The 22,979-nt window shown below is 52.8% G+C and overlaps 1 protein-coding gene across 1 annotated transcript; it reads left to right on the top strand.

The window, feature by feature from the left end:
• The first annotated feature begins 5,575 nt into the window (after nt 1-5,575).
• CLDN19 (claudin 19) lies at nt 5,576-10,462 on the top strand. The gene is made up of 5 exons (XM_066376033.1): nt 5,576-6,034; nt 7,223-7,387; nt 7,487-7,571; nt 9,417-9,569; nt 10,300-10,462. The coding sequence occupies exons 1-5, from the start codon at nt 5,812-5,814 to the stop codon at nt 10,346-10,348; spliced, it is 675 nt and encodes a 224-aa protein (XP_066232130.1). The 5' UTR covers nt 5,576-5,811; the 3' UTR covers nt 10,349-10,462.
• The last annotated feature ends 12,517 nt before the right edge of the window (nt 10,463-22,979 follow it).

Genomic DNA, 22,979 nt, shown 5'->3' with positions numbered 1-22,979 from the left:
AAACAAAACAAGACCCCGCCCTAGGAGAGCTTATACTGTAGTAGGGAAATAGGTAAGAAGTGTGTGTGTGCATGTGCACACATGTGTAATCCTTGATGGGAAAGAATGCACGTCAGGCCCTGAGGAGGGAGGTATGTCCAGAGGGCAGTGTGGTAGCAGAGTTGGTAAGAAGGAAAACAGTAATGAAGTCAGAACCTTGGAGCCTAGTCGGCCACTGTGAGTTTTGACTCAGTGAGTCAGGACACTTGGAGGGTTTTGGTAGGGTTTTTTGTATTTTTCCAAGGTGAGAAGCAGGGGGAGGCAGACAGACTCCAGTATGTGCTGGACCAGGATCCACCCAGCATGCCCACTAGGGAGCGTTGCTCTGCTGCAACCTGAGCCATTTTAGCGCCTGAGGCGGAGGCCATGGAGCTGTCCTCAGCGCCTGGGCCAACTTTGCTCCAATGGAGCCTTGGCTGTGAGAGGGGAAGAGAGAGAGAGAGAGAGAGAGAGAGAAAGAAAGGAGAGGGAGAAGGGTGGAGAAGCAGAGGGGTGCTTCTCCTGTGTGCCTTGACCGGGAATCGAACCTGGGACTTCCGCATGCCAGGCTGATGCTCTACCACTGAGCCACCCAGGCTGATGCTCTACCACTGAGCCACCCAGCCAGGACCTGACACTTGGAGGGTTTTGAGCAGAGGCGTGACAGCATCCTACTTACATTTTGGAAGGCCTTGGTGAAGGTGTACGTGGGGAATGGGCTGTGGGGCGAGGATGGGAGAGGAGCAGCTCTGCCTCAGTGACCCGAGAGGGGACAGTGGTGTGAGCAGGGTGTCGGCAGTGAAACAGCTCTGGTGCTGGATCTGTTTAAGTAAAGCCAACAGCAGTGGCTGATAGATTGGATGGCATGAGAAAAAGGAGCACCAAGACAGTTTCTAGCCCAAAGCCGCAGGAGGGATGGTGATGTGGAAACCGGGAGTTTGGTTTGTACACGTTAGGCTGGAGTTTGAGGAGCCCATTAGGTATCCAAGTGGAAACACCAAATAGAGAGTTGGATATATGTGCCTGGAGTTCAGGGAAAGGGGAGGTAGTGTGACTTTGGGGGTCATTACTGGCGTGTGGATAGTGTTCAAAGTCAGGAGACTGAGGTCAGTGTAGACAGAGGAAGAATCAGAAGACTGAGCCTGGCTGGACATGTCAGGGGATTGAGGACACTGGCATCCAACAGACGAGAAGGGGACCCAAGAGCGATGGAGTCCCAGAAGCCGTGAGAGGTGCAGGTGGGAGCGGGCAGTGCTGTCGGAGCTGCTGAGAGGTGGAGCCAGGAAAGCACTGGGAATCCACTTCTGGATTTGGCGACATGGAGATAAGGGAAAACTTCAGCAGGGGACGTTTTGGTGAGGTGGTGCGGACAAAAGATGGGCTGGAGGGAGTTCAAGTGAGAAGGGGAGGTGATGATGGCGTCCCATCCTACGTGATGATGGTGGGAATGGACGGCTCTTTTCAGGAGTTTGGCTCAATGTGGGGCCAGAGGGATGAGCTGGAGGGAGATGTGCAGTGAAGGAACGGTTGTTTTTCAGCTGGGAGACGGCACTGTGTGTGAGCATGCTCATGGGAATGATCCTGTAGGGATGGTCCCTGTTCCTTTAGTCATTGGTCCTCTCCTGTCCTGTTTGGTGATTCACTCGCCCTACGGAGAGAGTACCACGTTACTGGAAAGAACATGAGCTTTGCCTGACCAGGCGGTGGCGCAGTGGATAGAGCGTCGGACTGGGATGCAGAGGACCCAGGTTCAAGACCCTGAAGTCACCAGCTTGAGCGTGGGCTCATCTGGTTTGAGCAAAGCTCACCAGCTTGGACTCAAGGTCGCTGGCTCCAACAAGGGGTTACTCGGTCTGCTGAAGGCCCACGGTCAAGGCACATAGAGAAAGTAATCAATGAACAACTAAGGCGCTGCAACAAAGAATTGATGCTTCCCATCTTTCTCCCTTCCTGTCTGCCTGTCCCTATCGGTCCCTCTCTCTGTCTCTGTTACACACAAAAAAGAAAGAACATGAGCTTCATCCACGTGCTGAGTGAGCAAGACACTTCCAATGCTTGGAGTTGTGTGATTTTCGAGTGTTTCCTGCAGTCCCGTCCTCCCATTGTGCTCAGCAGTATTCATGAGGGATGCTCTCAAAGCCCCTGGCACTGTGCTTAGCACCTAGTAAATACTCAACATTATAGAAAACTATACCTGCCTGATTCCAGAAGTTTCCACATCAAGGCAGATGACCTTTAGCATTTCAATGTGGTATGCTAACCACGTGAAGACAGCAGACTGTCTTAATAGAGCTCATGAAAGGCCAAATGTTTTCAAGGGGAACAGGACCAGAGGAAAGCGCATATAATTAGGGTGTCGTGTGGGCTCAGAAGCAGGAGGCGATGGCAGGGTCCGAGCTGTGACGCGATGTGGCTGTGTGTGTGGCGCTCATGCGAGGGCGTGTCGGCGTGGGGTAGGCTTCCCGGATGAAAGGAGAGGGCCCTGCAAGCTCCGGAGGGGGTGAAGGCAGCTCAGCAAACATGGGGAAGACGTGGACCTGGACTGTGGTCTCTGGCACCCCAGGCTGTTGACAGAGCTCTCAGCATGGGCACCGAGGCAGCCTGTGCTCAGGGTTGGTGGGAGTAGGAAAGGGCACCACCAGACAGCCACTTGTGCCACGGAGGCGCCCCACCCTGGGTTAGGCGTGGGGCACCGAAGTGAGGCTGGTAGCAGGGCCATGAGGTGCTTACAGTCCTCGGTCCTCTGGAAGGAGGCAAACAACATACCAAGTGCTGTGAACGGAAATACACAGAGCATTCCGGGATCCCGGGTCAGGGCACCTGACCCTGCCTGGGCCGGTGGGGCGGCTGGGGCGGCTGGGGCAGCCAGGTTGCTGGCTGCTCTGCTTTCTAGCTGGGTGCCCCGAGGCAAGTCTTCATCCTGAGCCTGTGGTTCTGCAGGAAAGTCAGACTCTGCGCTGGGGGCAGTAAGACCAGCTTTGTTTACCTCCAGGGTTTCAGGTGGCAGCTGCACAGAATGTGCTGGATGGCACCCGACGGCGTCCGACCTGGTGGTCAGTGGGAGAGGGCCCGGGAAAGGGTGCCAGTGCTCCACCCACAGGGAGGCGGGAGCACGGAATCCTCATGCCAACGAGTCAGTGTTCAGCACAGACCTCCCCCGCGCCCGCTCTCTGCTAGGCGCTGCCGGGCAGGAAGTGACGGTGGGCCCCCAGCCCAGTCAGCCCACCCACACCGGGATGAGAGGGCCCAAAGGGGAGACCCAGCCAGGAGGGCGTCTTGGGAACACACCTCATGGGCCACATTTCTTCAGACATATTGTTTCGCAAAAGCACTTCTCCCCATTATCTGATCCCTGTAAATACATCACAAACCAGACAGGGCAAGTGGTATTAGCCCTACTTTTCAGTTGAGAAACCAGGCCGAGAGGCTAAAGGCCTTGCCTAAAGTCACAGGGTTTTCCGTGGGTGGAGGTAAAGCTAAAACCCTAAGCTTCCCGCAATGTGTGTGAAAGCACTTTTGAACAGTGAAGTGTGACACCCCAGGGCAGTTTCTGGTTCACTCTCAGTGGAGGCTGGGTGCTCTGCAGCGTGCCTGGGAGTCACTGGGCTGGGGGAGAGGGCCGCCGGTGGTAGGAGCCCCAGGCCGAGAGCTCCGCCCGTTAGGGAACTCCAGGAGCAGGCCCTGAGTCCTAACAGGCCTTGGAACATTGGTGAGGGAAGGCCAGCAGAGGACGTTTTGGTAGAAGACTCAAGACCTCAAATAACAGGGAAGGAATCAGCAGAGAAAGGCTTTAGGGGAGAGGTGAACATCGTCCGGGTCCCAAATGTCTCTGGGTCCCTGTGAGAGGCTCTGGGGGTGTCCAGAATGGAGGCCCGGGCACAGATCTTCAACAGCCTCGGAGCCCTGGGACTTTCGCTCTGCAGACAGCCACTCATGTCCCCTCTTTAGCTCTCAGCTCCCTCATTCGTCAGCTGAGGGGTTGTGGCCGTGATCTTGAGGGCCTGTGTGGCTCTGACACTTGGTTTCTGTGTGACCTTGATACTAAAGCTCAAAGACCTGCCCCAGTGCTCAGTGGGTCCCCAGGAGTGTCTACTCTGGGCTCCGGCAGTGTCCTCGGCTCCCCCGATGTTGCTGTCTCGGCACTGACTATGGTGGGAGGGGAATCTGAACTCAGCACTTCTCTGCAACCCTTCAGACCCTCTGTTTGATTTTGGGGACGCACATGTCTTCCCAAGTACCCAGGTCCATGTGGCTCTGGCCTTCTCAGCATAAAGGGCCACAGGGGGCCCAATGTTCGAAACTGTAGGCCAAACAGCACCCACTCCTGACCCGTTAGAGGGCTGGCTGCTCCCCCAGCTCCCACTGGCAGGACCTCCAGGCCATACCAGGGGCCCACGCCTCGGACGGGCATACAGGGCAACCATTGTCTGCACACTGCCTGGCACCCTCTCGTTTGCATAGCCATGTGAAGAATGCAAGAGTGCAGGCTGGGGATGTGTCCCTGTGAGGGGAGCCGGGGCTGTGGGGGAGGAAGCTGGGGGTCAGCAGCAGGACCCTGCCTTCCGCAGTGCAGACGGCCCCTGGAGAAGAAGGGGCGGCTGGGGAAGGGGGCTGGCTGGAGTGGGAGCAGGGTTGTGACATTCCCCCTGCACCCACAGCGAACTGAACGTGAGGGGATTGCTAATGAGATCCAGCAGAGTTAAATATTCTCCTGCTCCAGAGGGCTGGGCTGGGGTGGGAGAGAGAGAAGGTGGGTGTGAGAGGGGGAAGCCTGAACCCCAGGAATGTTCAGAGGCCACTGCTCCCTTCCTCCCAGGCTGCTCTGGAGCTGGGGCCCAGGGCCCAGTGCCTCCGGCCCCAGCAGGAGCTGCTAAGCCAGCCAGCAAGGGATTAACGGGGCTGAGCAGTCTGCCTTCCTTCAGACCCCTGCCAGAAGACCGGTGCTGTCTCCACCTCCCTGCTGGCCCCTCACCGACTGGCAGCCAGGCCTGGCCCCGCCTTGATGGGGTCCCTTTCTGCCCCTCTCAGATCTCAGACTGCACAGTGCATATTCTCTGGTCTGGCTTTCTCTGCTTTTGATACACATGTCCCCCAGGTACCCAGGTCCCCCACTCCCTAACACCCTTTCCCCAGCTCAGTCTTTCCATATCTGAGCCCTCTCCAAAAAAGTTCTTCCTGATGTCTTACTCTAGTCTCAACTGCTGCACTCAACTGCTGCAAATTGGAATTCTATTCCCTTTCTGTCCTACAGGGAGAGAGGACAGAAAGCCCCCAGGGTCAGTTCAGCCATACCAGAGCAGTCTGTCATCTCAGGGCTGCTGTTTGGGGTAGGAATTAGGAGAATTTTAGGGCACTGGCATCAGGTTCCTAAAGGGGTTTCCCTGGCAGAAAGGCCCTGAGGACAAGCAGGGCCCCTCCTCCCAGCCCCTCCTTTCTCTATGGGGGGTGGGGGAGGGGGCACCCACCTGCTCTACAGCCAGCTCCCCACCCCCAGGGGGCTGGGCAGGAGCTTTGCTGGGACCTTCCCTGGCTTAGCTGGCTGCTGTGGGCGGGCCCCTGGCCTCGCCAGCGCCTAGGCCTCCCCCTGCATTCTAGAGCCCCAGCCGCTGCCATTGCTGCTGCTGTGGCCCGGCTGCCGCCTCTCCTTCTCAGCCTCTTACCACTGCTGCACCCCTGTCCCCCAACCCCCCACCCTCTGCCCAGCAGTTTGGCTCATTTGGCCATGACCCTGGCCCCCCCAGGGACCCTGGCCCAGCCCTGAGCCCTGGGACCCCCAGCCACCTCCCCTGAGCCATGGCCAACTCGGGCCTCCAGCTCCTGGGCTATTTCCTGGCCCTGGGTGGCTGGGTGGGCATCATAGCCAGCACAGCCCTCCCGCAGTGGAAGCAGTCCTCCTATGCGGGCGATGCCATCATTACCGCAGTGGGCCTCTACGAAGGGCTCTGGATGTCCTGTGCCTCCCAGAGCACCGGGCAGGTGCAGTGCAAGCTCTACGACTCGCTGCTCGCCCTGGAAGGTAGGCTTCCCACCAACTGGGCTGGGGTGCAGGCGGGGGAGAGGGAGGGCTGGAGCAAGCTCTCACACAGTCCGCCATCTGACTGCCCTCCACTCTCGAGTCCCCTGCCCTGCGCACTTTGAAAATCTAGGCCAGCTTGGTACCCCACAGCAGGCAGAGGCTCTAAGTTCTGGCAGCCGTGGGTCCAGATCCCAGCTCTGCCACTGTAACCTTGAAAATGCCACTGACCCTCCCCATGGCCCTGTATGTGTAGAGGGGGTGCTGTGGCTTTTACAGGCTGACGGGAGGGTCCGGTGAGATGAGAGGGCCTCAGAAAGGCTCGGTCAATGCCCCCCCTTCACTTCTCCCCATGCTTTGTATGCAGACACACTCATGCGCACATGCTGGTCCCGCCAGCTGGAAAAGCATGCTGCCACATAGGTGCACCCATGCACACATGCATGCACGCATCACATGCACGCACACACGAACATGCATGTGCACATACAGGTGGTCAGGACCGCAGGTCCCTCTCCTCCTCCTTCTGGGGTGTGGAATTGAGGCTGAAGATTTGCTGCATAAACAGGCATCACTGCAGCTCTGTCCCTGGCTCAGCGCCCACCCTCCCACCCTCTGCCCAGGGCCCCCAGGCCAGAGCTGGGCTGCCATGGCACAGCCCCTGTCACGCTAATCTGGGAAGATCATCTGGTCTCCCTGAGCTGCCCTCTGGCCCAGGACTGACCTGAGAGGCAGGCATATGGCTGCCATAGGTGACTCAGAAAACAGAGGGGAAGGTGATCAGAATCACATTGGTCAATGGAGATTGGCATCCCTGCCTGAGGCCATTCGGGCTGAATTGGGCCTCAGACGCTCTCCCTTTGCTGAATCTGAAAAGCCCCAGCAGAAGTTGCCTATGCTTCTTGAGTGGGGTACGCCAGGCCCTAAAGGGAGATCCCAGCCAGAAAGTGGCTGATGAGAGAACTCAAACTGGCCTGTCACCATACGCCAACCCAGAGGAGCCTGCAAGTGAGCTGTGAACAGTGGGTTATACAGGGAAGCTCTGCCCCACCCCCATCTTCACTACCTCCTCACACCTGCCCAGGTGGCAGTCCAGGGGGAGCTTGCAGCTCCTGCTCCAGCCCCTCCCATCCTGCGCTCCCCTATCCACCCACTTCTCCCACCACCAGCTCAGTTCCTCCTGCCCCCCAGGTCACATCCAGTCCGCACGAGCCCTGATGGTGGTGGCCGTGCTCCTGGGCTTCGTGGGCATGGTTCTCAGTGTTGTCGGCATGAAGTGCACCCGGGTTGGAGACAGCAACCCCACTGCCAAGGGCCGCATCGCCATCTCCGGGGGCGCCCTCTTCCTCTTGGCAGGTGAGTACCCTGGCTCCTTCACCATCTTGGCCATGACAGGTAGCCCCGCCCTGGTAGCCAGCTGGGGGCAGAGCTGAGCACCGCCTCCTTTGTCCTTAGGCCTCTGCACCTTGACTGCAGTCTCATGGTATGCCACCCTGGTGACCCAGGAGTTCTTCAACCCGAGCACACCTGTCAATGCCAAGTGAGTGCCAAGTCATGGCTTGGGCCAGGGGACAGGCTGGGCCTCCCTTCCCACTGCCTCTGGGGAGACTGGCCTTTCTCCTGCAGGGTACATGGAGGGGGAAACAGGGGACAGCCCCAGGTGCTGTCACAGAGAAGCTCTCTGTGGAGCAGGGAACCAGGCAGGGAGTGGCTGGGCCCTTCAAAGGGACAGGAGGTCTGTGGAGGGCACCCCAGGAGCTAAGTGCCTGGCTCTGGGTTTAAACCCCAGCTCTGCACATGGTGGCTGTGTGACGGACTAGTTCCTTAATCTTTCTGTGCTGGGCTCCCTCTCTGTAAAATGGAGCTAGGACTTGAGGACCCAGCTCACACATGGTTGTGAGGGTTCACTGAGATATGCAGGTGAGGGACTTAGCACAGTGCCTGGGCCCTTGAGAGCACCCAGCCAAGCTGAACTGTTGTTATTCCTGCACGAGGCAGCATTATTTCAGGTAAGAAGGGGGTTGAGGCTGGAGAAAAGATAGGGCAGATCATAGAGAACCTTGCAACCATAGAAAAGTTGTGTTCCCCAGCCTGGGGTGGAAGGCAGCTGTCAATCCCTCCAGCTGTGGTGTGAAGAATGGTGGGGAAGGCACAAGACCAGTACGGTGCTGTTACAAAGGCCTGGAGCAGGGGCTTGGGCCAGGGGCTAGCAGTGGAGAGTAGGTCAGAGATATTTAGAAGGCGGAATGGTCAGGACAGGTAAGGCCAAGGGTGTGGGGGCTTAATGTGCAGCTTTGTGAAGAACCTGGGCCCCTATGGCTCCTCCTTCACATCTCAGTTCTGCCAGGATCAGAGCTGGCGGCAATATCAAGCCCAGACATCCCCACAGGCCTTGAACAGGGTGGGGAGGGGGAGGGGAGAGGATGAGAAAAGATGCTGGGCTGTCCCAGTTGGGAAGGCCCCCTGGAGGAGGGGAGAGGTGTACAGCTGAAATGAGACCTAGGGTGTACAGCTCGTCCCCTGAGGCTGGCCATTCTAGCCATGAAGACCTGCCAAGTAAGAGGCAGCTCACGTTGGGGATGCTAGGCTAGCACTGTGCCTTCATCCCTTCAACACTCCGCAAGGCCGCCTGGGTGGCAAGTCCTGTGCTGGGTCCTGGGGATACGGACAAATCGGGTGTTGTCAGCCCTCCAGGCTCTCCCCAGGCAGCCGAACCAGCAGGGGACTGAATGGCCACCTCGTGCGATGCAGCGCCCTTCGCAATTTCAGGGAGCGCGGCGGAGTCTGGTTAAGTCCTCTCCAGGTGGTAGCGTCTTAGCTAGGCCCTGAAGGCGGAGCACGTGGGGCGCAGAGCAGGAGAAACTCCAGGAGGGGGCGTTTCGCGCAAAGACAGATGTGGGGAGACCTGGGGCGCCGAGAGGCGGGCGGGCTGGCGGCTAGCAGGCCCGGGCGTGGCGTGGAGAGCCTGGAGTGCCAGGTGGAGGGTTCTGCCCTTCTCCGGAGGGAAGTGGGGAGCCCTGGCTGGGAGATCTGTGGACCAGACCGTGGCAGGGATCGATCTGCTCTCCCGACCCGACCTGCGGGCCCTCCCACACCCCCGCCACTTGCCGGATGGGGAAAGGGAGGGGCCCGAGGTTGCACCGAGCAGCCCCGTGGGTCTGGGGAACCCTGTGCAGTGTCGGCCTGCTGGGGTCGGGGCGGAGGGAGGACGAGCATCCATCCCAGCTTATCCGGAGAGGGTGCTAAGGCTTAGGAGGCACCCAGTCTCGGCTGTCCCACACCCCGCCCGCCCCCTGCCAGGGCCGATGCTAGGGAACCTCTGGTGAAGACTGACGTGGCCTGGGGTTGCAGCCACACCTGATGGCATCCTCCCTACCCCTTACAGGTACGAGTTTGGCCCGGCTTTGTTCGTGGGCTGGGCCTCTGCCGGCCTGGCCATGCTGGGGGGCTCCTTCCTCTGCTGCACTTGCCCGGAGCCGGAGAGAGTCAACAGCAGCCCACAGCCCTACCGGCCGGGCCCCTCAGCGGCTGCGCGAGAGTATGTCTGAGCCCGCCAGCCCCAGCCAGCAGTCTCCCACCCAGTACTCTGCCGCCCCTGCAGCATTCTGGGAAGGGCTAGTAGGACACAGTGTGTCCCTTGTGCCTATTAGAGCTCTGAGCAGCCTGTTTCCACCATAGGCATCCCCCCTTGGCTCTGAGACCCAGACCCTCAGAGAGAGGCCGGGGCGGGACCTAACCCACAGGTGCGTGCTTGTCCAGGTGCAGGCATGGCCCTGGCCACAGTCTCATGCCATCAGTGTTTCCCCAAGGTCAGGTGCCAGCCCTTTCACCAGCAGCTTATTTACTGCTGGGCTCTGAGAGTGTCTGCACCATGCCGAACCTGGGGACATAGCGATCAAGACGGACCTTGGGCTCCAGTGCCCTGGGGTGGCCACCCCATGAGCGAGGCAGTGCTGGGATGATGAATGTTCCCACATTACATACAAGGGAACAGGTTCAGAAAGACTAAGAAGCTTGGCCCCACTGTCTCTGAGTTCAGGTCCCAGCTCCTCCAGCACACCCAGAATGGCACGGACACCCAAACAGAGGGCTGGGCCAAACCATGCCACCCTCACCCCAGGAATGGGCCCCAGGCAGGGCTGCTGTGAGGGCCAGGTCGGCCCCCACTGGCCAGGCCCTGTGCCTGGGCCCGAACCCCACAGCCCTGCCCCTCCTTTCCCCGCTTCTGCTCACCCCACTAACCAGCTTTCCTCTCTTTTGACTTTCAGACCAATTCTTAAATTGTCCGCCTCCTCCAAGGCCCCCCTGGGTGTGTAATGTCCAGGCCCCCAGCCTGTCTCTGTCTCCCTGCCACTCCCAGACTGTGTGTTTGATATTTTTTGGAAAGAGAAGTGAACATCCCGCTCCAAGTGTGGTGTCATTTGATTTGTCCCTAGCATGGCCAGGGTGGGGTGGCCCAGAGGGATCAGCTGATCCCTGGGATTGTTGGGGAGACAGAGGTCCAGGATGGGTTACACAGCGTGACCAAGGCTGACCAGGACTCCTGCCCCTGCCGAGTAACCTCCTCAGCCTGGCTTTGGGTTGGCACCAGGACCTCCTGGATGGGAGACCCCACCCTGAGGCCTGGCTCAGCACTGACCACCGGCCCTGGGGCCAAGGAGCCCTTGAGACACAGTCCCACCCCTGTTACTTGGCCTGCCTGTGGAGCGCCTCTGGGAGAGGAGACAATCCCTGGGAGCCCCCCTCCCCGCCCCGCTGTGTTCCAGGGAGCAGAGCGGGGGGGGGGTCACTCTGTAGGATTGCCTGTTGGAGAAGGGACTGGGGAAGGACATTCGGGCTTTTAGGCATTGGGACCATCCTGAGGAAGGTTGGAAGCCCCAGGCTCAGCCCCACCCCAGTGCCAGCCCTTTTCCACACCCACCATTCCTGTTCTCCGGTCTGCTGAGGCCCCACCCCACCCCGTTCCCAGCCCGAGCAGGGAGGAGGCGGTCTGCGGTTGCCCAAGACTGTGACCGGAGCTCAGTCCTCACTCAGAGGTGCGGTCAGAGCTGGAAGGGCTGTTGGTCTTGAAGCGCAGGTAACTGCCCGCTAGTCAGAAAGGGGCGTTTCCTCAGAGGAAGGCAGGGAAAATTAACGCGCATCAGTTCCTCCCTTCATGCTCAGGACTCTCCACCCCAAACCTCCTTCCCGGACCCGAGTCTCTCTCTGGCCACTGCCTTCTCTCTCCCACGTGGACAGAGCTGACCAGGGCTGTCTCTTGCCTGCCCGATGCCCTCCTCAGCCAGCCTCATTCTGGCTTCCTCCACCACCATTTTGTGACCACATTTCTCACCAAGTCACAAATCCCAAGCACACGACTCAGCCTCCTCCCTGAGCTGGACTCTGAGAGATGAACTCAGACAAGATGACTGTCGTGGATGCTCCGGGGGAGGGGAAGGACGGGCAGAGGGAAGAACTGCTGTGGGATAATCTGGGTGGCACCTGGCTGGGCAGCTGCCGCACACCATGGGGAGCCTCGGGAATGGCTGTTTCATGAGGCCTGTCAGCCTCTGGCCAGAGAGGACCCTAACTGGGTTTCCTGGACGCCTACCCCTCCAGTCACGAATGAGAACTCCGAAAGAGCCTGTCTAGGTGCCCGAGCTCTAACTGAGTAGTCTGGGTACACATTCCAGTTACCTGGGGAGCTGACACTCGCTCCAGCCCCGCCCTCCTCTCCTAATGGGCTGCGGGTAAACCTGGCAGCTCCCAAGGGGCTGCGGTGGGTGGTCAGCACTGCTGCGAGGCCACAGCAGGGGCCACATTTCTCTCCACTGTGAGGGCATCTCAGAGGGAGAGAGGCACCAACAAGAAGAGGTGAGGAGAGGAAAGACGAAGGGAAGCCCTGTCTCCCTCTGCCCTTCCTGAGACCAGGCTGTTCAGTGAGTCTCTCAATAAATGTACCCCTTTGTGCTGAAACCATTGTGAGGTTGATTTCTGTCAAACACCAGCCAAAAGGGCCTTAACACCGAATCTGGAACCTGCAGTGAGGGTTCCCGTCACTGGTGCTGGCTGAGCAGGGTAGGACATGGGGCCCTGAGGCTCGACCTCTCCGTCCCGGACTGGGGACCTGACAGCTCTTGCTATCTGGTCATGAAGCAGCTGGCCAGGAAACTGCGTTTCATCTCCTAAGGTTCAGAGTCAGCCAGAGGCTTAGAACTGTTGTGTGGAGCAGGTTCCGAGTCAGCCTGCAAGGAGACAGGAGGCGTGGCTCAAATCTGTCTTCTTCAACTCAGAATACGGGGCAGGATTTTAAGGGGTAACAGTTAAGGTTTCACAAGTGTTACTCGTAAGTGGTGTATCCAAGGGTTAAACATTTGTTCTGGGTCTTGTTAGAAAGCAGGAGAGAACCAGGTTCTGCAGGTATAGGACTTGGTAGGGAGATGTCAGGATAGAATGTGCTGGCTGCTTCTTGACGGATTCAGGGACGGGCTCTGAGAGAACTGAGCTCCGTGCCAGGGTGCAGGCCTGCCAGCGAGGCAATAACAAGCTCCCCTGTGATCTTTCCTGAAGGGAAGTCAGAGATCGGAGAGGCAGAGGGTCAGATCCTCACACACAACCTAGTTCATGCTCTGGTTAGCCACGCGGGGGCGTGCTGCCAAGGGGAAGAACCTGGGAGGAGTTAGAAGGGATGGAAGCCAGAAGAGTTTGGAAAGCCTGAGCCCCCAGGTCTCTCCTGAAGCAACATCAAGCTCTACATCAAGGTCAAATGTCTGCATCAAGGTCACCTGGGCTACCAACCTGCAGTAGGGTCAGCTTTCTGGGTCTTAGATTCTGTTTCTTGTCCCAGCCTCAGTGCTAAAGAATTAGCCGAAGAGAAAGGTATGATCCTGAAGCTTCTGCCATTGTTTAATAGCAAACACTGTTCCCCCCAAAATAAAATTGGCCAAAAAAATACAGTTTTGGGAGGGAAAAATATACCTGTGTGCTTGGCCCCTAAGGAACTTCCAAGTAGCTGAGGGAAGTAACCCTGGGGCACTGGAGTAGCTGGCGGGGGTGGGGAGGAGCTCCTCTGTTGCCTGCATCTGAGGGTCTGGATACAGACCAAGTATTAGATGATGTCAAGGAATTACAGTTACTGCTGTGTTATATGTAGTGTTCATTTTGTGTAATAATGACACTGTGGTTATTTATTTATTTTAACCCTTATCTGTTAGAAGTGCATGCTGACATAATGGCTAACTTTGCTTTAAAATACTCTGGGAAAGCCTGACCAGGTGGTGGCGCAGTGGACTAGGATGCAGAGGACCCAGGTTTGAGACCCCGAGGTCGCCAGCTTGAGCGTAGGCTCATCTGGTCTGAGCAAAGCTCACCAGCTTGGACCCAAGGTCACTGGCTCGAGCAAGGGGTTAATTGGGCTGCTGAAGGCCCACGGTCAAGGCACATATGAGAAAGCAATCAATGAACAACTAAGGTGTCACAACAAAAAACTGATGATTGATGCTTCTCATCTCTCTCCGTTCCTGTCTGTCTATCCCTCTCTCTGACCCCTGACTTCTGACTCTCTCTCTCTCTATCCCTGGGGGTAGGGGGGAAGAATTATAAAAAAAAAAAAAAAGGCCCTGGCCGGTTGGCTCAGCGGTAGAGCGTCGGCCTGGTGTGCGGGGGACCCGGGTTCGATTCCCAGCCAGGGCACATAGGAGAAGCGCCCATTTGTTTCTCCACCCCCACCCTCCTTCCTCTCTGTCTCTCTCTTCCCGTCCCGCAGCCAAGGCTCCATTGGAGCAAAGATGGCCCGGGCGCTGGGGATGGCTCCTTGGCCTCTGCCCCAGGTGCTACAGTGGCTCTGGTCACGGCAGAGCGACACCCCTGGAGGGGCAGAGCATCGCCTCCTGGTGGGCAGAGCGTCGCCCCTGGTGGGCGTGCCCGGTGGTTCCCGGTCGGGCGCATGCGGGAGTCTGTCTGACTGTCTCTCCCCGTTTCCAGCTTCAGAAAAAAAACAAACAACTCTGGGAACAAAAAAGGTCATGGGCAGAGGAAGTGATAAAATAGGACTGGCAACCAGTGGTACTTAGGGGTTCATGCTGCTCTTCTCTCTGTGTGGACGTTTGCCAATGAAATAAATAAAAGGCTAAAAATCCCTTCAAGTGTTTTGAGTTGTACAATTTCATGTACCCCTGCTGACCACTGGCATGAGCGTAACAAATACTTTAGAGACTTGCTGCTCAAAGCACAGTGCTCCGGCAACTGCATCGCATCACCCCAGACCGAGTGAAGCAGACCTTTGAGGATCTGCAGGTGTTTCCTGCACACAGTGAAGTTTGGGGAGACGGAGACCTAAGCGGCCACGGGCAGTGTGGTGCCTCCTCTTTTCCAGATGAGAATTCCCTCCATCATTTGAACTAGTATATTGAAAGTGGGTCAATTTAAGATTTTCTTTAGAGTTGGTGAGATTAGAGGGAGCCCCAACTAAACCTGATCCAGGAAAATAAAGAATAAACAACACCCAAAGTCATGCTTCCTGACCTTTTTTCCTCCTTTAGCACATAAGTATATTTGGTTTCACTTATGAGATATTTCAGGCAATTTTATTCTGGATAACACTCCTACTGGGGAAAGTGTAAAAAAATTCTTCAAAGCATCAAAAGGCTGACATGGTGCTCTGGTGTCACCAAATCAAAGCCTGAGACGCACTCCCTCGCTCTCTAGGTCACATGGTGGCCCATGTGGTCACCACAGAGCTGGTGAAGAGTCCTTGGCTGGCAGGGGCAGAGATCAAGCACATATAATGGGATTGAACAAATAAGTAAATCTACTGAAAATAATGGGAGCCCCTTCTCACAGTCAGCATCAATTTACAAAGGTAGAAACGAGGGAGACTAGACTAAAATCCTGTGGTTTTGGATTGGAATCGGAGGTATCTGGATGAACACCTGGCTTTTAATTTATTCACTTTTTTTAGAGAGGAGGAGAGATATCGAGAGAGAGAAAAAGAGAGAGAGAGAGAAGGGGGAGGAGCAGGAAGCATCAACTCCCATATGTGCCTTGACCAGGAAAGTCAGGGTTTTGAACCGGCAACCTCAGTGTTCCCAGGTTGACGCTTTATCCACTGCGCCACCACAGGTCAGGCAACACCTGGCTTTTAATATGATATATCTAGATAAATATTGAAGTAGATCCAGTGTGTGTGTATGTATGTGTTTGATACACACACACATATATCTAGGCGCTCTATCCCTAGAAAGGGCTAGAAGCAATGACACTCTAGCAGCAAGCCCATTTCTTAATTTCTGAATACCATTCTCCACTAAAAGATACCAGAGCTCCACAGAGAAATGGCTGATTTGAGGGCTGGGGGAAGGAAAATTACAAAATAAGCTTGATGTTCCAGAACACGACAAAGTGCTCGAGGAATGTTGTCTAAAGGATACAGATGAAAGGAGTTCCCCCTGTCTTCCTCTGGGACAGCTTGAGCATCAAACTATAAATCATGATAGTAATGGATTTTAACTCAGGGAATAAAAATAAGAATTCTGAACAAAAATAAAAATAAGCCCAAATTGATACAAATAATTAAGTAAATAAGTAGGGAAGGAGAAAAAGCTCTATAGTAAAATGCCAACTAACATGAATAATTCATTAAACAGTAAGTACAAAATACTTCATATTACAGTGGTGAAATATAGCAGATACATCATAATCAAGCGATGAGAGTTAACACAACCAATAGTGGGAAAAGTCACAATTGTGCATCCCTTGGTAGAATGCACCGAGAAAAACACAGCCTCATTTATATGATATTCCTGCTAAAGGTACATAAACTGAACCTACTTATGACAAGACAGAAAAATCTAAGTTGGAGTTATTCTACAAAATAACTACGGTACTTGGATTCTTCAAAACCGTCAAAGTTATGAAAGACGAAGGCTGAGGAACTGTTCAGACTGAGGAGTTGGAAGAGACGTGAAAACCAAGGGCTGCGTCTGATCCTGGATAGGATCCTGGGCCTGTGAAGGACACTCTTGGGACAAACGGTGAAATTGGAACGGTGCCTTTGATTTAAATGGTAGTACCATATAAATATTAGTTTCTTGAACTTGATGGTTTATCGTGGTTTTGTGGAACAGTGTCCTTATATGTTTGGAAACACACACTGGAGTAGTAAGAGGATAATGAGGCATCAGAAAAAACATCTTTATATTGATAGATATCCACGAGGAAAGCAAGGCAAGTACAGTATTTGCAGTATAATATTAATTGGGCTATCTAAGTGTGGGGCATACAGGAGTTCTTTGAACTATCCTTGCAACTTTTCTCTAAAGTTTGAAATTATTTCAAAATAGAAAGTTTAAAAAAATGTCTAAGGAAAAGCTAGACTACTGACTAGGTGCTCTCCTCAGATGGCACTTGGAAATCCAGGCAAACGTAGACGTCTCCCAAGATGGCGCCATAAAGGAAAGCTTTGGGCTCCTATTATGAAAAATAAATTATTATTGAAAGATCTTTTTCACTGGGTATAGAATTCTGGGTTGACATCCCATCCCCTGGCTTTTAGTACTTTATAGATGTCATCCTAGTGTCTTCTAGCTTACACAGTGTTCAAATGAAAAGTCTGCTATAGTTTCTATTTTTGTTTCTTTGATTTTTTTTCTCCGGCTGCTTTCCAAATATTTTCTATCTTTGTTTTGTTTTTGTGTTCATTCTGCTGGGGTTTTTTGAACTTCCTGGATCTGTGATTTGCTATCTTTCATTAATTTTGGAAAAAATTTCAGCCATTTTCCCCCCAAAATATTTCTGCTACATTTTCCCTGTCTTTTTAAGCTACATTGTTGAAATGACACTGAAAGCCTCTGGAGGGTTTTCGGTGGAGAAGTCACCCCAAGTCTGACAGCTTTTTAAGACACCCTGGATGCTATGTTGAAAACTGATTGTAGGAAGGAAAGTGGTAGGGAGCTCACATAGGAGGCTACTACAGCAATCCTGGTGAGGTGATGGAGGCCTGGGTCCATGTGATTGGAAGTAGTAAAAAGTGGTCATATTCTGGATGTTTCTTTTTAAAAATTTATTTAGAAAACTATATTTAACAGGGTGACATTGATCAATAAGAGTACATATGCCTGACCTGTGGTGGCGCAGTGGGATAAAGCGTCGACCTGGAACACTGAGGTTGCTGGTTCAAAACCTTGGGCTTGCCTGGTCAAGGCACATATGGGAGTTGATGCTTCCTGCTCCTCCCCCTTCTCTCTCTCTGTCGCTCTCTCTCCTCTCTCTAAAAATCAATAAATAAAATATTTTTTTTTAAAAAGAGTACCTGACCAGGCAATGGCGCAGTGGATAGAGTGTCGAACTGGGATGTGGAGGACCCAGGTTCGAAACCCCAAGGTCACCAGCTTGAGCGCGGGCTCATCTGGTTTGAGCAAGGCTCACCAGCTTGAGCCCAAGGTCGCTGGCTCAAGCAAGGGGTCATTCGGTCTGCTATAGCCCCGGGTCAAGGCACATATGAGAAATCAATCCATGAACAACTAAGGAGCTGCAACAAAGAATTGATGTTTCTCATCTCTCTCCCTTCCTGTCTGCCTGTCCTTATTTGTCCCTCTATCTCTGACTCTGTCTCTGCCAAAAAATAAATAAAAATAAGAGTACATAGGTTTCCAGTCAATGTTTCTATAGCATTTGAACTGTTGATTATGTTGTATACCCATCACCCAAAGTCAAATCATTTTCCGTCACCGTGTATTTTTCCCTTTACCCCTTCCCCTCCCCCATACCTCCTCCTCTCCTTGGTAACCACTTCACTTTTATCTATGTCCATGAGTCTCAGTTTTATATCCCACCTATGTGTGAAATCATATAGTTCTTAGGTTTTTCTGATTTCCTTATTTCACTCAGTATAATGTTTTCAAGGTCCATCCATGTTGTCGTAGATGGCACTATGTCATCATTTCCTATGGCTGAGTAGTATTCCCTTGTATAGATTCTGGATGTTTCAAAGGCAGAATCTATAGGGTTTGCAGAATCATGGAATGTGGAGTATGAGAAGAAGTGAGATGTCAGGCAGAATGGACTCTGAGGGGCTGGGCCTGTCAGGATGGATTGGCTATTACCTGGATATAGGCAAGGCTGTGGGACTAGCGGTCCTATTCACCCTCAGTCTGCTCTTAGTACTGGATAGATGTCAATCTAGTGAAAATGCCCCCCCCCCCCATTTTCACAGGACTGCTCTAACCAGTGGTCTCCTTGGTGCTTCTCAGCTTCCACCTTCTCAGAACTCTTGGCTGTGATGCCAGCGGAACCATTTTGTTCTTTAGGATTCAATGCTGTCCACCTCTGGATTTAATATATCTTTCCCGGTTATCATTTTTATGTCCTTGGCCTTGTTCCAAAAGTTTGGGCCTCCACCCTTTGCTCTTCACAGATGCTCCTGAGTAATGTGACTTCATCCATGGCCATAGCTTCCTACAGCTGCCTGCTGAGTGTCAAATATCAGCATCAAGCTGTACTCTACTCAGCTTCAAGCCCGCTCCCTGCATACTCCCCATGGATGCCCCATGTACCCACACAAATAGCTAAAACTGAACAGACCCCGCCCCTTTGCATTCCCTGTTCCAGCAGATGGCACCATCTGCATCAACATTCTACAGTCATGCTGGCTTCTGTTCTTCATCACTACATGCAGAGAGTTACCTAGATTTGTCAACCCCATTTCTGAAAACATCTCAAATTGGACCCCCTTTTCTACTGCTGTATGTTTATATAATCTAGTCTGCAAGAACATCCAAATTGGTCACTTTTGATCAAATATTTTTCTTTTTTGCCCCACTTTTTAAAATGAAAAAAAAAAAAAAAAGCACTCTATTTTAAAAGAATCCAGATTCTCTACTACCAGTTTCTGAGCCCAGATCATATTAAAATATAGGGCTGTGCAGCCCTTTGCCCCAAGCCTGTGAGAGGTGCTAAAACATCACTTGAATAGGTATAAATATGGTAGAAGTTAAGTCTTACTTCTGTATCATTTATAGCCTTTAGAAGCAGGCAGACAGATTAAAGGGATGTAAGCAGACCCTGCTTTCCCTGGAGGACCATTCTGAGCAGGGAGAGGCAGAGTTCCTAAAACTGCTCCTTTCCAGCTGCAAGCCAGCCTGCCTCAGTGTCAGAGGAGTTCTTCCTCCAGCAGGACCGCAGGACTAAGCCTGTCACATGATTAAGCAGGACTAAGCCCCGTTTGCCTCACTCACTACCAGATGTTCAAGCTTCCCCCCTTTCAGCTGACACTACCTTAATTCCCACAAGCTATCTCCTATTCTGACCCAATATTGCTCCCTTCCCAAATCTTCCATTGTGCCCTCTGTAATTCAATCACCAGACTATTCTAAATGTTCTTTCACCTTTTTTTGTGATCCTATTTATACATAGGGTCTTTTTAATTTTATTTATTTATTTATTTATTATTTTTTTTACAGAGACAGAGAGTCAGAGAGAGGGATAGACAGGGACAGACAGGAACGGAGAGAGATGAGAAGCATCAATCATTAGTTTCTCATTGTGCGTTGCAACACCTTAGTTGTTCATTGATTGCTTTCTCATATGTGCCTTGACCGCAGGCCTTCAGCAGACTGAGCAACCCCTTGCTGGACCCAGCAACCTTGGGTCCAAGCTGGTAGGCTTCTGCTCAAACCAGATGAGCCCGCGCTCAAGCTGGCAACCTCGGGGTCTCGAACCTGGGTCCTCTGCATCCCAGTCCAATGCTCCATCCACTGCACCACCGCCTGGTCAGGCTCTTTCACCTTTTTTTTATAAAAAAAAAAAAAATTCCCATTTACTTGAGAAAGCGGGAGAGAAGCATCAACTCATTGTTTCAATTAGTTATTCCATTTAGTTGTGCACACATTAGTTGCCTTTTTTTTTTTTTTTTTTTTTTTGACAGAGAGAGAGAGTTAGAGAGAGGGACAGATAGGGACAGGCAGACAGGAAGGGAGAGAGATGAGAAGCATCAATTTTCCGTTGCAGCACCTTAGTTGTTCATTGATTGCTTTCTCATATGTGCCTTGACCGTGGGGCTACAGCAGAGCAAGTGACCCCTTGCTCAAGCCAGCGACCTTGGGCTCAAGCTGGTGAGCTTTGCTTAAACCAGATGAACCCACGCTCAAGCTGGCGACCTCGGGGTCTGGAACTTGGGTCCTCTGCATCCCAGTCCGATGCTCTACCCACTGCACCACCGTCTGGTCAGGCAGTTGCTTCTTTTTCTTTCTTTTTTTTAAGTGAGAGAGAGGGAGGGACAGACAGGGATAAACAGACAGGAAGAGAGAGAGATGATAAGCATCAACTCATAGTTGTGGCACTTTAGTTGTTCATTGATTGCTTTCTCATATGTGCCTTGATTGGGGGGCTCCATCTGAGCCAGTGACCCTGTGCTGAAGCCAGCAACCTTGGGCTCAAACCAGACCATGGGGTCATGTCTATGATCCCATGGTCAAGCTGGCGAGCCCACACTCAAACCAGATGAGCCTGCATTCAAGCCAGTAGTGACCTCAGGGTTTCAAACCTGGGTTCTCAAAGTCCCAGGCCAATGCTCTATCCACTGTGCCACCACCTGGTCAGGCACATTGGTTGTTTCTTCTTTTTCTTTTTCTTTTTTTTTTTTTTTTGTACTTTTCTGAAGCTGGAAATGGGGAGGCAGTCAGACAGACTCCCACATGCACCCAACGGGGATCCACCCAGCAAGCCCACCAGGGGGCAATGCTCTGCCTATCTGGGGCGTTGCTCTGTTGCAACCAGAGCCATTCTAGCACCTGAGGCAGAGGCCATGGAGCCTTCCTCAGTGCCCGGGCCAACTTTGCTCCAATGGAGCCCTGGCTGCGGGAGGGGAAGAGAGAGACAGAGAGGAAGAAGAGGGGGAGGGGTGGAGTAGCAGATGGGCGCTTCTCCTGTGTGCCCTGGCCGGAAATCGAACCCAGGACTCCTGCACGCCAGGCTGATGCTCTACCACTGAGCCAACCGGCCATGGCCTGGTTGCTTCTTGTATGTGTTCTGATTGGAGATCGAAACCATGACGGCATGCTGGGACAAAGCTCTATCCACTGAGCAACCTGGCCAGGGCTTCTTTCATCTTTTTACCCCACCTCTGACAAGACTCACGCACAGGGCACACTATTATTCCCTTGGAACCCTTTTAGTGATTTTTTTCTCCTCCTAACCCAAGTACTGTACCATGGTGTCCGGTGGAGGGCTAGGTCCCCTGTTACATCATTGCCACTTTTAAATCATCTTCCTTCCTCATAAGGCCTCAATAATTCTAATTTCTTTGAAGCCCACATCTTCAGATTAAACCCATTATCTAGAAGCATTCCTTGAAGATTTTAACTCCAGGGTCACTCACGGTCTCCTCACGTTTCTCTGCCATCGCTTGTGGCAATCTCAAAAACACAGAGGAGCCTTTGAAGATCACTGTCTATATTTGACCTTTCCACTTTCAGTAGTCTCTCTTCCTCCTGTCTCCCACTTACATAAACCTTAACCTACATGTCTTTACCAGTAACTGCACATCTCAAGGTTAAGCATGCCAGTCTGGAACCATCACCTCATATACTTCCAACTCCCTTAAATCAGTACTCCTGCTCCACTTAGTCAATTGAAACACTTGCCAACTCCTGGACCAATTCCAGTTACCAGAGAAAGCTATGCTCTTATTGGCGGCTAATCAGGACCCAACCCTGGATCTGGGGATGAAAGTAGATGCTGGGAATATTACTGTCAACTATAACCCTACACTCACTTTTTTCCCCTATTGATTTGAGAAGAAGAGGGGAGAGGAGGTCGGGGAATGGGAGAGAAAGAACCATCAGATCATGGCTCCACTCAGTCACTCCATTTAGTTGTGCACTCACTGGTTGCTTCTTATACGTGTCCTGACCAGGGATTGAACCTGCGACTTGGCGCATTGGGACAATGCTCTATCCACTCAACCACTGGGCCAGGGCCTATATTCACTTTCTCAGCTGGCAAAGCCCTGATTAAACCCAATTTCCCACCTGCTGGCAATGCTATTTCCCCAGTGTATTTGTTTTCCCATTTTCTTTTTTTTTATTAAGTGAGAGGGGGGAGGTAGAGACAGACTTCCCCATATGCCCTGACTGGGATCTACCTGGCAAGCCCCCTACCAGGTGATGCTCTGCCCATCTGGGGCTGCTGCGCCATTGCTCAGTAACCGTGCTATATTAGTGCCTGAGGTGAGGCCATGGAGCCATCTCAGCACCCAGGGCCAACTTACTCAAACCATTTGAGCCATGGTTATGGGAGAAGAGAGAAGGGGGAGAAGTGGAGAAGCAGATGGTTACTTTTCCTGTGCGCCCTGACTGGTTAATCAAACCCTGGACTTCCACACGTCAGGCCAACGCTCTACCACTGAGCCAATCAGCCAGGGCTATTTTCTAAGACAACAATTTCACAGTCATGCACTACATAATGTTTTGTCAATGGCAGACTGCATAAATGATGCTCCCAAAGATAATGGAGCTGAATTTCCTAAGAAATGGAAGGGTATATGGTTCAAATTTTTCTCTGATGTGATCATCATCTGTGGGCTTAGCTATAGATTCTTTCAAGTACCTCAATTTTGAGTGCGGAAATTACATCCCAGTCAGACTTGCAGTTTCAGCAGGGGAGGCTGACCCATCAACACGATAGCCTTCCCAGAACTACCTTGGTCTTCTGAGCACATCGCTGTAAATTCATCAAGGACCTCAGACCCTGTGCAGGACACAGGTCCATAGCAGCTACCTTAACAAGCATTCAGTGTCATTCTTTAGGTAAAAGCTTTTCGTGGTAGTGTGGTGCCAGCCTGTCCTGGTACTTGGAACATATTTTTGGGTTGTAATGATAAAAACAAGTTTTCCATCCATCAATTCAATGCCAGAGGGCTCTTTGTAACAGATGGGGTGATGAAGCAAAAATTTTCCAAAGTCAAAATACTGAG

This window comes from Saccopteryx leptura, chromosome 3 (assembly GCF_036850995.1).
Source record: "Saccopteryx leptura isolate mSacLep1 chromosome 3, mSacLep1_pri_phased_curated, whole genome shotgun sequence".
Classification (NCBI taxonomy): Eukaryota; Metazoa; Chordata; class Mammalia; order Chiroptera; family Emballonuridae; genus Saccopteryx; species Saccopteryx leptura.
Note: the sequence above shows the minus strand (reverse complement) of the source record. Positions and strands in the feature narration are given on the sequence as shown.

What these genes read in the sequence shown, in the direction of transcription:
- CLDN19 (XM_066376033.1), top strand. Translation starts at nt 5,812, where the DNA reads ATGGCCAACTCGGGCCTCCAGCTCCTGGGCTATTTCCTGGCCCTGGGT. An exon ending in CTCGCTGCTCGCCCTGGAAG is followed by an intron (nt 6,035 to 7,222) that starts GTAGGCTTCCCA and finishes CCTGCCCCCCAG; the next exon opens with GTCACATCCAGTCCGCACGA. An exon ending in CGCCCTCTTCCTCTTGGCAG is followed by an intron (nt 7,388 to 7,486) that starts GTGAGTACCCTG and finishes CTTTGTCCTTAG; the next exon opens with GCCTCTGCACCTTGACTGCA.